This window comes from Seriola aureovittata, chromosome 11, assembly GCF_021018895.1.
Source record: "Seriola aureovittata isolate HTS-2021-v1 ecotype China chromosome 11, ASM2101889v1, whole genome shotgun sequence".
Lineage (NCBI taxonomy): Eukaryota > Metazoa > Chordata > Actinopteri > Carangiformes > Carangidae > Seriola > Seriola aureovittata.
Window position 1 is genome coordinate 6,558,261 of NC_079374.1, and position 13,029 is coordinate 6,571,289.

The following is a 13,029-nucleotide window of genomic DNA, read 5'->3' on the forward strand; positions in this document are numbered from 1 at the left end:
ATTTCATTTTGCAATGAATCGTTCATCCAGAAACCTCTGGTCTGTCTCTTTTGTCTTTTCCTTTTCTTCTTTCAATAAATCACTTCATGAAAACTCTTTGTAAAAGTTCTTTAAGAATACTTGCTTGCGAGTTACAGAAATACTTTCATTTTAAATAAAATTGTCTTTCTTTTATCCGTTTCTCTGCTGTCAATATGCGCCACTGATGGACAGATCTAAACAGTGAGGAATTTTTGGAGGAAGAGGAAATCGTTTGAGAGCTCCATCCTTTCCTGTTTACCCTCCACCACTAGATAAAAGACCTACATCGCCACTTACTCACACATATACACATTTTCTATCTCCGTCTCTGCCTTTCTGTGTCTCTTTTTTGTACACAAACATGCACACACTCTCTCTTGCCCTCTCACGCATGCACACACCCACTTCTTAACATAGTTTCTACCTCTTCTTACAAATGCACATCCTTGAGGACTACACACACACACACACACACACACACACACACACACACACACACACACACACACACACACACACACACACACACACACACACACACACTTCTGTTGGTAAGCCCCTTCAACAAAGCGCCAAGAAGTAGTCCAAGCCTTACAGGGAGGACAGAGAAGCTTGAATTCTCTCATACACCAAAATCCTTCCAGCTACATTGCGTAAGTGATCAGTTACGTAATTAATTAACGAAGAACAGACGACTGCGCTGGAGTGCTTCCCTTTTTCATCCGTCTTTGTGCGCCCTCCAAAAATAAATCCAAAGGCGGCTGAGTGAATTCAATTAAAAGGCATGAATGTAGGCAATTAAGCATTGAGGGTTGGCGGGATACGAAGAGTAAAGAAAATATGTCCTTTTCTTTCTGCTTTTTTGTTTTTGCTTTTGTTTAGTTTTTTTACTTACTGTATCAAACACATGAAAACATGCTGCTTTAACAGTTACGTACAGAACTGACAGTTGCAAAACAATCAGCTATTGTTTCTGGAAATACTTTCCATGTGTAACACTGTGAAATGATTTCACCCCGATTAGAAAACATTTACATAACTCATGCACCATTCCACTTCTCTAAATCAAGCATTTCTTTCTTACTTTGTCAGGGAGATAAGAGGCTAACGCATGTAAATCTTCATTTTTGCTGTCAGCTCCTCCAGCTCGATGTCATTCTGTGATATGCCTCAATATTTCACCCTTTCCCTTTGTTTAAATTTCTTCTGCAAAGAAGTAATAAAGTTAAAAATGAGTCTTCTCTGTCCTTGACACAGTCACCCAGCTTCAAAGCTGTGTCAGCCGGGGTGAAACACCGCTGCAGGGGAGATTTTTTTGGGCTTCTTGATTAAGTTGCAATGGGATTTTCAATTCAATTCCCATTGAGCTTATCAACTGCATACATCCTCGTCTGTTCTTATTGTCAAAGCAGATCCGGGAAATGGTCCTGTCAGCCCACACACACACACACACCACACACACACACACACACACACACACACACACACACACACACACACACACACACTTATGCATATGGACAAACCTTCCTGTAAAGCCCCTTTCACATCTCGCTGCCCCAAAAAAGACAACATCTTCCGTATTCACCACACATCCCTCCCTCCTGAATGTGAGATTGACAGCTGAGCCGGCCGTCCTTTGAAATCTGATTGATGAGCAGTTAATGGCTCCATTGTACGTCATGTGATGTTGATAAATTGAGTGCTCGGCCTGCCCGCACATACATGGCCACCTTTGTCGAGGCACGGCTCTGTGGGGAGAACTGTTGACTTTTTGCAACACAATAAGGGGCCGATGTACAAAGAGGCGCACATCACCGCATACTAATGTCACAATGTCCCAGCGTGAATATCTCAGCAGCACCGGGCGAGATGTGTTTATGAAGGTTTTTACATCTTATCATCATGAAACACAAAGTGGGATTTTGATAAGACGAATTTGCCTAAGAGAGCTTTCTGTCTTTAGACAGTCCATTAGGAGTTGAATCATAACATAGACAAAAAAACAAAAACAATATGAAAGCACATTTGATTCACTCAGTACTTAAATCCTGGAGGCTGGGATTCCAACAGGTGTAAGTACTATACACCCTGAGGACAACAGCTGGACAAACAGCTGTAACTTTCTCCTCTCTCTCGCTGTTGATTTTTTCCTTCTTCTCCGTTCTTTTACTTTGCCAATGTGTCCATCATCCCACCTCACTTTCTTCTTCTTCTATCTCTCCTACATCACTTATCCAACTCATTTGTTCTCTTTCTCTCTCATTCAATTAAGCTATTAAGTTTAATCTATTAAAAAAATACCAAATACCAAGACCTTACTAAACCTAATAGCTTAAATAACTGCTTCATTAGCATGACTTGAATTTTTACATCTCTTATCCACAGCACTACTCCACAGTGACCGGCAACACCGTCACTGTGCAACAGCGTGACGTCACCTCAGCTGTCAAATGGTCGACCCTGACTGAGCAGACGGACTCCCTCCGGGCAGCCATGACACTTATATAACTCTGTCCATCTGTTCAGCTTTATTAATAACCCTGCAAGTGACCCTGTGTGTGTGTCCATGTGTGTGTCAATTTGGACGCCATATTGTCCGTATCATCATCATCGTTTTTTGTTTTTTTTTATAGCATATCTGATCAACCTGGCGTCTCAGTTCATTTTCAATTTCCAAGAGGCGTTATCAACGGTTGCCATTTAAACTTCCTCTGGATGCAACTGGAGAGACCTACGACCAATCAGAACAATGAAACGTGTAATGTAGCACAGAGTTGGTAAATTCAACTTTTACCCAATCCTGTCAGTTTCTCTGCAAACACATCTGTCTTATCAACAGACGCTGTGAATGCAGTTGTTTCTTCTTCTTTTGGAGGAAATATACCGTCCAGATTCAACAGACATCTACACATCAGCGGCAGCCATCTTGCCACGCCCATCTGCAAGAGCAAATAAGCATGAGCGCTCTGATTGGTCTGGTTTCCAGGTTAAACTCTGACTCGTTCATGTTTTATGTTTTTATGGCATCAACCCGAGAAGAGAGCGACAGAAGTGGTGATGATTTACTGAAGATGTGTGTGCATACGTGACTATGTGTATCTTTATAGGAATTTGTGTATAGAAAGTCAGAGGGTGTGTGTGTGTGTGTGTGTGTGTGTGTGTGTGTCTGAACTTGTCCGTGTGTGTCTCTGCATCGGGATGATTGCATCACCAGTAGTTTGACCTCTTTCTCCCAGACAAAGGCTGTCCAGACAAGCGACAACTGACAGCTCAATGTGTGTGTGTGTGTGTGTGTGTGTGTGTGTGAGAGAGGCAGAAAGAGAGAGTGTGTCTGTTAACATGCAGATTAAAGAAGATGTCACACACACACACACACACCAGTCTGTACCATCTACTACATCCACAGTGGCAGCTTTTGTTCATCACTGCAACAAAACTGCAGTGAACATGAGAATAAAGACTTGACACATGGGATACACTTCTGAATTACTCTCCAAATATATCTATAACTAAACATTTTTGTATTTATATTTGTTTTTTCTTGGAAAAGAAACAATGAGAGAACAATGGCCCATTCTTCATAATTGGATAATTAAGGTAATTTTATTGCTGATGGTTTGACTTTAACCTATATTTTTCTCTTCTTTGAAGCTGTTTTATATTGAAAAAAAGATTTATTCACATTTATTAAAAAGGTGCTTGCTGTTACCGGAAATAAGGTTTATAAGAGCGGTTATTTGTGCATCAGAAAACCAAAACATTGAGTTAAAAGAGGCTAAAAAGCAGGCGGACCTGCAGGATTGGGTGGTAATTCTCTGCAGGTTTTTCACTGCAAGCGACGCCTTTCACATTAAACACCTCATTTGATCCACTGTTTATATTAAAATACCCCCCGGCAGCCTCCAGCCATTAAGATGAACAAGTGATCTGTGGCGAAGAAACACGAATAACACCACACATTTAAAATCATGCTTACTGCTTCCTGTCCTTTTCACCCTCTGTCTCTTTACTGTTTCCACTTGACTCACCTCAACCCTGACCTGACTTGAGCTGCGCCAGATCATTTCCATAGGCAAACTATAATGTCATCGCTCGCCGACACACAGCGCTCTCCATATAACCAGAGGAAATACATACCCATGTGCAGCGGGTGAGGTCAGAATACTGAAACGCTTCCCTTTTTTTTTCAGCCAGTGAAGGAGAAGTGGCCGGCGGCTATCGACCATGATATCCTTAGCAGAGCTCATTATTAAAACCAGGAAATGTCTTTTGCATGATGTGTGAGTGAGTGTGTGTTCATGTATTTGTCATTTTGTGGGCCCAACTGTCCTCAAACAACCAGAGAGAAAAAAAAATAATAATCAGAAAGCAGAAATCACACAAACTTAGAGGACACTTTCTCTCTTTTTCCAAACGCTTACTGCAAATTAGGGCTCAAGTTTCGGGTGGAGATTAGAAGTAAGGTTAAATAAATACAGTGACATCCTGAGAAATATATTAATACAAACATGCATCTGTCTATTGGGTGCAAGAAGAATTAACAGAGAGGTTGTTGGGGTGTGTGTACATTGAGTGAATTAAACATATGTATGTGTGTGTTTTCTGTCAGGTGGTTTTTGGATTTGTGTGTGTGTGTGTGTGTGTCTTTGTGGTGCCACTGTGGCTGAGGGTGAGTAGGAGCGTGAGCTCAAGGCTGTCAGCCAATCATATGTTTTTATGCTTTAGGGTACAGCCACCTTCCTCCCTCCAGTATAGATTTCACTGCCTGAGCGGAAGGGGACTTATACTCCAGCCTGAACCCCTTAATACCCTGAACTGTGAGGCTGCCGGCTGAGAGATGAGGTTATACTTCTGGATGAGGTGCAGCAGTGTGGGTATGTATGCATGTGTGTGTGTGTGTGTGTGTGTGTGTGTGTGTGTGTGTGTGTGTGTGTGTGTGGAGGTGATGTAAGTGACTGAGCTCAAGGCCAAAGAGCCTTTCAGTTCCTCCAGGCCTGATGGGAAAGGCAAGACAGAGAGAACAAAAGACAGAGTCACCTTGGATATAAAAGCTGTAAAATAAATAAAACTAACTCTTCTAAAATTAAAATGAATTTAATCTCCACGGCAACAGGTGGTCGAAGTCATTAAGAGCTAAGAGTAATTTTTTGCTTCTAGACTTGGTTTTATCCAAGCAGCTATTATATGGTGAACAAGTGAACAAACATTTATGACCCTGTTCATTCACTGAAAGCTAAAAGTGGAACAAAGATAAAAATAAAAACAAATAACACTTTATTATATAATATAATGTTAAGTATTGGATTCACCACTTGCTCTACGCAGTGATTTAACAGGACAATGCTTTTTCAAGGGCCTACATTGTGATTGTAGAAAATACTCACAACTAAAGAGCTGCTCAGTTAGAGAAAAGTAAGAATGGCAAATACAGCAGTTACTTTCCTTCCTCTGTAATAACACCTGAGCCAGTGTGATGTGTTTGGATAAAGAGCTCAGGGGTGATGCAGTAATGAGTAAGTCACTGCCAAGTATTGTTGGCAGAACTGATCCATTTAAACTGTATTAATAGCGCTTTAGGGGTTTAGAGTTTTTATACAACAGTTACCAAATGGTTTGAAAAGATTTTACAAACCAAAAACAAACTTATATAAAAAAAAAAGAAAACAGAGAAAGATCAGAAACAACAATAATCTTCTTAAAAATATGGAAATAAATGACAGTTCCTGAGAGAAATTCACAATAATCACCACCATGATCTTTCACCTTCACCCACTGTGAGTCACCTGACCGCTGCGACTTCACATCGCTCCCCTGGTAGCACCCCCTGCACACACACATCCGCACATTAATGAACACCTCGCACACTCACTGACATGAGAGGTGTTGACCCCTGATGACCCCCACTGGCCCGTACACCTCCTGATGAGAGGTCAAAGGTTAAGGGTGACAGCTGAAAGTGTCAAGCCCTGGCTCCATACCTCCTGAGACTTGTAGGACACACACACACACACACACACACACACACACACACACACACACACACTGGTCAGACTTGGACAGACTAAGCAGCTCTGTCAGTCAGCCTCTATTTGTCTTTCACTCAATAGCTTCCCTCTCCCTGTGCCTGCAAACAGAATATGTGAGTTGTTCCTCTAACTTTCTCCTGCGCACGCACACACACACACACACACACACACACACACACACACACACACACACACACACACACACACACACACACACACACACACACACACACACACACACACAACCCTAAGAGCACTGACCCATTTACCAGTGTGGAGAGTTCCCCTCAGCACTGGCCTAAATGGTCCAGTTTCACAGTTCTGCCTGATGTCCCTCTGCAGCCACTAAAAACTGCCACTAGCATGCACACACATCACAAACGTGTCAGACGGTTGCACCACAGCACACTTGCTCAATGGAGACAATATGATGCCATAATAACCAAGATTTTAAAGCCTTAAACCCTGATTTGACTTCAAGCCGATTCTTTTTTAAAGAATCAAAGAGTTAAACATTAGACAAACAAGGTTTCTAGTAAATAAACGCTTTCCCCTAGGGGTTTGTAATGGCTTATTTCCCACCCTGTTAAAGGAAAAGGAAGGGATTTGTGTGACTGTGGGCAAGGGTGATGAAAATCCTGATAGCTCTGGGAGAAGTCCGACCCCCCTCTAAGTCGTGAATGAGTCAGGAGGGCCACCGTCTTGTTTCTGATGTGTGAGACAAATTTAAGGCAATGTGGGAGGAAAAACCACTTTCTTCATCCAGATTTTATACTCTACTTGACCTGCAGCTTCACTTTTTTTCTTTTCTAATTTCTTCCTTATCACCTCCTTTAAGTATGTAGTAAAACCCGTACGGCGGGTTTGAACTCTCCTTCAGTGATGTTTCTGCTGCAGCTGCCACTGGCTCCCGAGAGGAGTCATTGCTCCATTGAGAAACTCCAGGCCAACAATGATGTCAGCGCCACAGCAGCTCTTTATTATTGAAGCAGGTCGTGTGTGTGTGTGTGTGGTGTGTGTGTGTGTGTGTGAGCGTGTCTGAGCTCATACCTGGATGTGCTTCTCGATCTGGTAAGTGCTTTGCTGATGACCAGCGAGGGAGCTGACTGTCGTCTTTGGGCCAAGGTCTTCATCTTCTACACAGTCAGAGAGAGAGAGGGAGAGAGAGGGAGAGAGAGGAGATGGGTCAATGCAAACGCTGACTGGAGGTGATGGTTGTGCACCATTTGGCATCCCATGACAAATAACATAGTAAAGGAGAAGGAGAGCACACAGCCAGCACCTCCTGAAACTTGCAGGAAATGTAGGCAGACAGGGAAACATACCAAACTCCTGTGTGTGTGTGTGTGTGTGTGTGTGTGTGTGTGTGTGTTGAAATGAAAGCAGAAGTGACGATAGCAAAGAGGGAAAAGAGGAAGTGAGCTGAATGGTTAAAGATGGAGTCAGACGGAAAAAAACAAGTGACAGAGGGAGACTAAAGTGGAGAAATGTGTCGTCTGGCAGTTGCACAAAGTTTATGATCCCTCATCTACTCTCACTGTAACATGATAAATTGCAGACTCCCTCACACAAGTATGACAGGCATCCGTGTGGCCGCCGCAGCTATTTCAATTAAAACTTAATCTATTTACAACATACCAAAACCACGTGAGTCATAAACATGCAGCCACCCCCCCCAAACACCAGCACCCCACCCCCACCCAAGCATACACTACTTTCATTCAATCTGGAGAAAAACCCCCCAAAAAATCAAAAGTAGTGACAGAAATGAAATAAGACTTTGCTTCCTGAACTCTTTTTTGCAGTGACTTATGGGTAACATTCCTCTCCTACTGAGCTGTTCAAGGAGGAAATGGCAAACACTGCATAAAATGTAACGCCATGGGACACGACACGCAGTGTTTGGACAAAAGAAAGATGCATCAACTTTTCATTTTTTTTCCAAAGAGACGTCACAGTGGCTGAAAAAAAGTTTTAGAAAATAAAAATAAAATAACCACACATCGAAGAAAAAGCACACACGTGTACACATGCATCGATTTATCACACAGCTACGAAACTGCCCTGACAACTATCTCACCACATTTTATTTGACTTTTAACTGGCTTTACAGTCAGAAGAGAAAAATACAGTTGAGGTTTCATTAGTTTTATGTTAGAAAGTCAGCAATTTTCAACCAGTAACAGGCTTTTGTTTGTTGCACACTTTAGTTTTTTTTTTAAAAGTTAGTGAAATCAGGCATGAAGTGTGACAGTAACATTCATAAAATGTCATGTTGATTCTGCCTGCAGGTGTTAGGCGGCTGACAGTGCTCTGATATGAAAACACCCCTCATGGTGTGATCAAACAACAAAGCTTCATGTGAGAAAAAAAAAATTAAAAAAAGAAATGGAGCCCTGATGTGTCAAATTATGCTGATTGTCTGCAGAAGCCAAAAGAGGAAGCCTGGACTGAAAGGCACTCACTTAAAAAAAAACAAAAAAAACACCAGTGTTATCGCTTCAGATAACTCTGCAGTGTGAACACTGCTACACCACATACAGGATACATACAAGTTATGCCTTTTCATGTCATGCATGTCAAGTACAGCTCGATATGAACCCTCAACATTTTGACACAAACATCTCAATAATAACAACTGCGTGAGTGAAACTCTACATTCTGAGCGTTTGATAAAGCGGAGCTCCGGCCGACAGCTCATTTCTCACAACTGCCCAAAGGTGAGCAGAGCGCAGGACTTTTCCAAACCAGGACAAAGCTGCAGCAGCTGCTCACCAAAAAAATAGAAGAATAACGGGGGGGGGGGGGGGGGGGGGGGGGGGGGGGGCTACAGCAACAACATTTGTAGATTCATGAGACCAAATTTCACTAACAATAATCCCAGGGAGGTGGTGAAATACTCTGCAAAAACATCAAGTGTTCCAACATGAAAACACTGATAAAAAAAGTGATGTGTTGGGGAAGAAGACACTGGACAATGACACAGTCCTTGGAGCTGCTGACCAGAACTGTTGTACAGTAACTGCAAACCATCACGGCTCGGTTTTGTTGTTCTGTAGCCAAGTTTACACGATGAATAAATCCGGGTTGGTATCGTTAAAACGCTTTTACTAAGGACATAAACTCTGCTCAGCCTTCTCTCTGCAGACACAGGCAAGACAATGAAGCTTATGTCAAAGTACAAAAGGCAAACCTTGATTTCATCAGAGAAGATTTAGACTATCTGAGGATATCAGTGATGTTTTCTCTGTTGGTTATGATTTAAGTCATGACCACCAAATGCAGGTAATGGTTTACACTGTAGTTTCCTCATTTTTTGCAGCATTTTTTTCTTTCTTTTTCTTGCAGATCTCTTCTCACCTTCACTGCTCACATCCTGCAGTTACATATTTTCAACAAGCGCCGGAGGGGGGCGCTGTTTACTACAAGTTTACTGATCAGCTGCTGGGGAATCACCTCTCCAATCTATCAATGCGCATCAGTCAATGACCAAAACTGGAGAAATAACTGCAGCCTAACTGGTTGCATTTAGAAGAAAGTCAGGAATCAAATGTAAAAAAAAAAAGAGCTTTTAATGTTTTGATTATTACTTTAATGAGAAGGAGCCAAAATTTAGAGAGACCGACTGATGGCTCAGGAGTCACTGACAAATCATCACTATCAGCATATTATCCTGTTCTGGTGTTTGTTTGTTTTTCGACTCTTCAGCTCAGTCAGATACTGCTTCATTCAGGATAATACGGACAAACAGGAGGCCATCAAAATCCAGCCATTAAAGGAGGAATTTGGCGTTTTTCTCATTTAATTTAAGTCAGAGAATGAGAAGATTATTACAAAATATGATAATGCAGAGGCTTTTTTTTTTTTTAACACAGTTAAAAAAAAAATTCTCCTATTTGCACAGGAGATCCAAAAGGAGTTTTCATTGAGCAAAATCCGTCAAATAAATGAAACGTGCTGAGTGATGAATGGTGGGATAAAGGTCCAATAAAAGAAACCTAAAGCCAGTGTTTAAATCTGTCTTTTAATTAAAACGCACGACACAGAAACTCTCACCACCATCAACCTAATCATTATACAGATCAAGAACTGAGATGGATTGAAGCTCACCACACAACTGCAGATCTGCAACACCATTAAGAAAAAAAAAAAAAAAAATCCAGTAATAAATGATGGAAATAAAGCAATTAAAAGGAAACAACTCCTGGATTTTATACAGAAATCATGTCTCTGTCTTTACACTCACTTTTCTTGCAGGAATATTATAAGACTGCGATGCTGGAACAGTAAAATATCAGTTTCACATCTCATAAGACTGTAATTTGATTATGCTAATTAATCCTTAATGAGCGCATCGGCCACCTCGGTGCGCAAAAACACCAACATCAGGACGCAAAGTGTGTCCAGAGTCAATGCGCCATCACCTCTCACAAAGGTCCCACAGAGCAGCGTCACTGTTACCTTTTTGTTGTCGGTGAGCGCCTTGCTCTCTCCCGTCAGAGAGTCGGACCTGTTCTGTCCCATGGTCCCCTGCTGCGGTGACATGGTTTCCATCAAGGCTGTACAGATCCACGGGGCCGAGCGCACCGACGGTATATTCCCATGATACGAGTGTTAGGTCCAAAGTTTTATCCGGCGGAGAGCAGAGCGCGAGACCGAGGAGAATCCATGATGGAGCACGAGCTGATGCAGAGGAAGAGGATGAGAAACCCGGGGGCTCAACTCCAATCTGTGCGTCTCTGTGTGGGCGCTGTTTGGTCTGAGCGCTGCAACTCCGGTCCGCCCCAACTCACTCTAATGTTGTCAAGACAGCGGGGCTGTAACACGCGACTTCCGCTCTTACTTTTCAGAATAAAACACGTGTTTATGTACCCTTACTACTTTTTGTGTAATATGACGTAACACATTTAAATAAGAGTATAAAAAGGACACATTGCTGACGAATGTTAGCAGCACTAGTACAAGCAAGTGAACCTCCGGTGTTACTTTAACACTGACCACGACTGAACACCTGAGGTAAGCAGGTAACTTCCTGGTGCCCAGACCTCAAGCGCTCCTGTCAGCTGGTTTTGATTTAATTACTTAAAGATTAATTAAGGAATCAGCTCCACCAAAGATCCTGGTTTATTGGCTAATTTTGTGATCATATTTTGTATAAAGTCCCTGTTTCAAAATCTATCTTGAAGAGGTTTATTGTTTTAGTTTATCTGGCCATGAAAATGACCATTAATAAGCATCTGATTAAAAGTAGTTTTACTGACCAAAAAGTTTGCATCAACAAGGTATTCATCTTCGAAACTTGCTTTAGTGGATCAAGTGACAAAAATAATTATGAGAGCAACACGATATTACAAATATACATAAGGAATTAATCAGTTTTTCTTCAAATACCAAAAATGCAAGGAGCCTGAAACACCATGAAAAGAGAAAAACTAACAAGGTGAATGTAGCTTAGAAAAATCAGTATGTGAATGACTTCTTTACGTGTGTGTTCCAAACACCTACATCAATAGAAGCAACAAGAACAAGAAAATCACTCGCAATTACGAGAAAATCCAAATCCTCTGCCTCTGTTAGATCAAGCTATCAATGTAACACCAGGTGTGTTGCAAAGGTGGTAATTTTCTGGTCTTTTATCCACTGTGTGTGTTGCTTCACTCTTGTCACTGATCTTTTAATTACTTAGATTATAGCTGAAATTCATAACATAAAGTTCAAACCTCTTTTATTTTGAAGAAAGAACCAACTCTGGGTCATATCCTGTCTGCATGTCCTGATGCAGCTCATGTACAGTATATGAAAGCATGCTTTGGTTTAACTCTTGAGATTGTTTGTGTACCTACAAGTGTGATTTTTTTTTTTTTCTTCACATCACATGTTTTCCATGTCTGGCAGTCAGTGCCACATAGAAGCTGACTGTTCAGAGCGGTTTGCAGAGCGTCCGGGGCCAGGTGTAAGAATGTGCTCTCAGGGCCAAGAATAACATGACTGATGAGGAGGAATGTCCACAGTATGACACATTTGACACATTTGCCTCATAGCTACAGCTACAGTACGCCTCGCTGTAGGATAACTGTTTACTTTCAAAAGCCCAGTGAAGGTGATTGGAGAGCGCACACCTCCAGTGAAGCCGAAGCGATTTGTTGACCGCGCAAACAGAGTTTAAGGATTTGGGATTAAATCTCCATGTCCGACGGTTTCACAGTTAGAACCTAAATATCATAGAGAGATCTGGAAGTAGATAACCATTTCCTTGGAAACCCACTTGCTAGTTTTGGTCATTTCCTTTGAACAGAAAAGCAAAACCTGCATCTGTGAGTCTGTTTGCCACTGTTTACCTGACAGGATTGTTTTGCACAGCAGCCTATTGTAGGCAATTGTCTCCTCTCTACAAACACAAAGGTATGCAACAATTGTTCCATCTTATCTGTCCTCTGAACAGTGGCATGCAAACGATGATAAGAACATTGATAGTGCTCGGCCCCCCTCTTTGATCATGTCACCAGCTGCATGAAATAACAGCCGGGGAACACTGTTGGCCTCAGTTGGGAGAACGGCCTCAACTCTTGATGAGCAGAGACCTGCATTCCTTCTCTCTGCAGCTAAATCATCCTTTCATCAAGGGTCCAGCGTGGCCAAGTCATATTGGTTCTTGAATTTAAATTGCCGTACTTTTAAGGGTTACATGACCGCTTTTGTTTCCTGCTTCTTCTTCTTCTTCTTCTTCTTCTTTTTTTCCTCAGGAGTCGCCTGTCTGGAGGGATTCAGAGCAAAAAGAAGAAAAAAAGAAAAGAAAAAAAAGACTAAATTGAGGGTGTGTCAGAAATGTGGTTGGAAACGCCGCTGCTTGACCACGACTGCCACTGCACTGCACTGTTTTGTTTCTGCCTCCTCAGTGTTCCACTCTGTCACTGGAAGACGCCGGGTTGCGACACATAAAAAGTGTGTCTCACAGTGGGGGTTTTTTTTTTTTTGTTTT

At 41.9% G+C, this 13,029-nt stretch overlaps 1 protein-coding gene across 2 annotated transcripts in view; it reads right to left on the reverse strand.

Moving 5' to 3' along the window:
• LOC130177715 (rho GTPase-activating protein 20-like) overlaps window positions 1-13,029 on the reverse strand; it is a 55,928-nt gene that overhangs the window by 23,025 nt on the left and 19,874 nt on the right. The window contains exons 1-2 of one of the 2 annotated variants that reach the window (XM_056389638.1): window positions 10,512-10,828; window positions 7,101-7,186 (exon numbers count right to left, since the gene is read on the reverse strand). In XM_056389638.1, the coding sequence (XP_056245613.1) occupies window positions 7,101-7,186; window positions 10,512-10,604 (179 nt within the window). In that variant the 5' untranslated portion in view covers window positions 10,605-10,828. Of the gene's footprint in view, window positions 1-7,100; window positions 7,187-10,511; window positions 10,829-13,029 lie in introns of those variants that run through there. The other variant, XM_056389637.1, reaches the window with a different exon arrangement.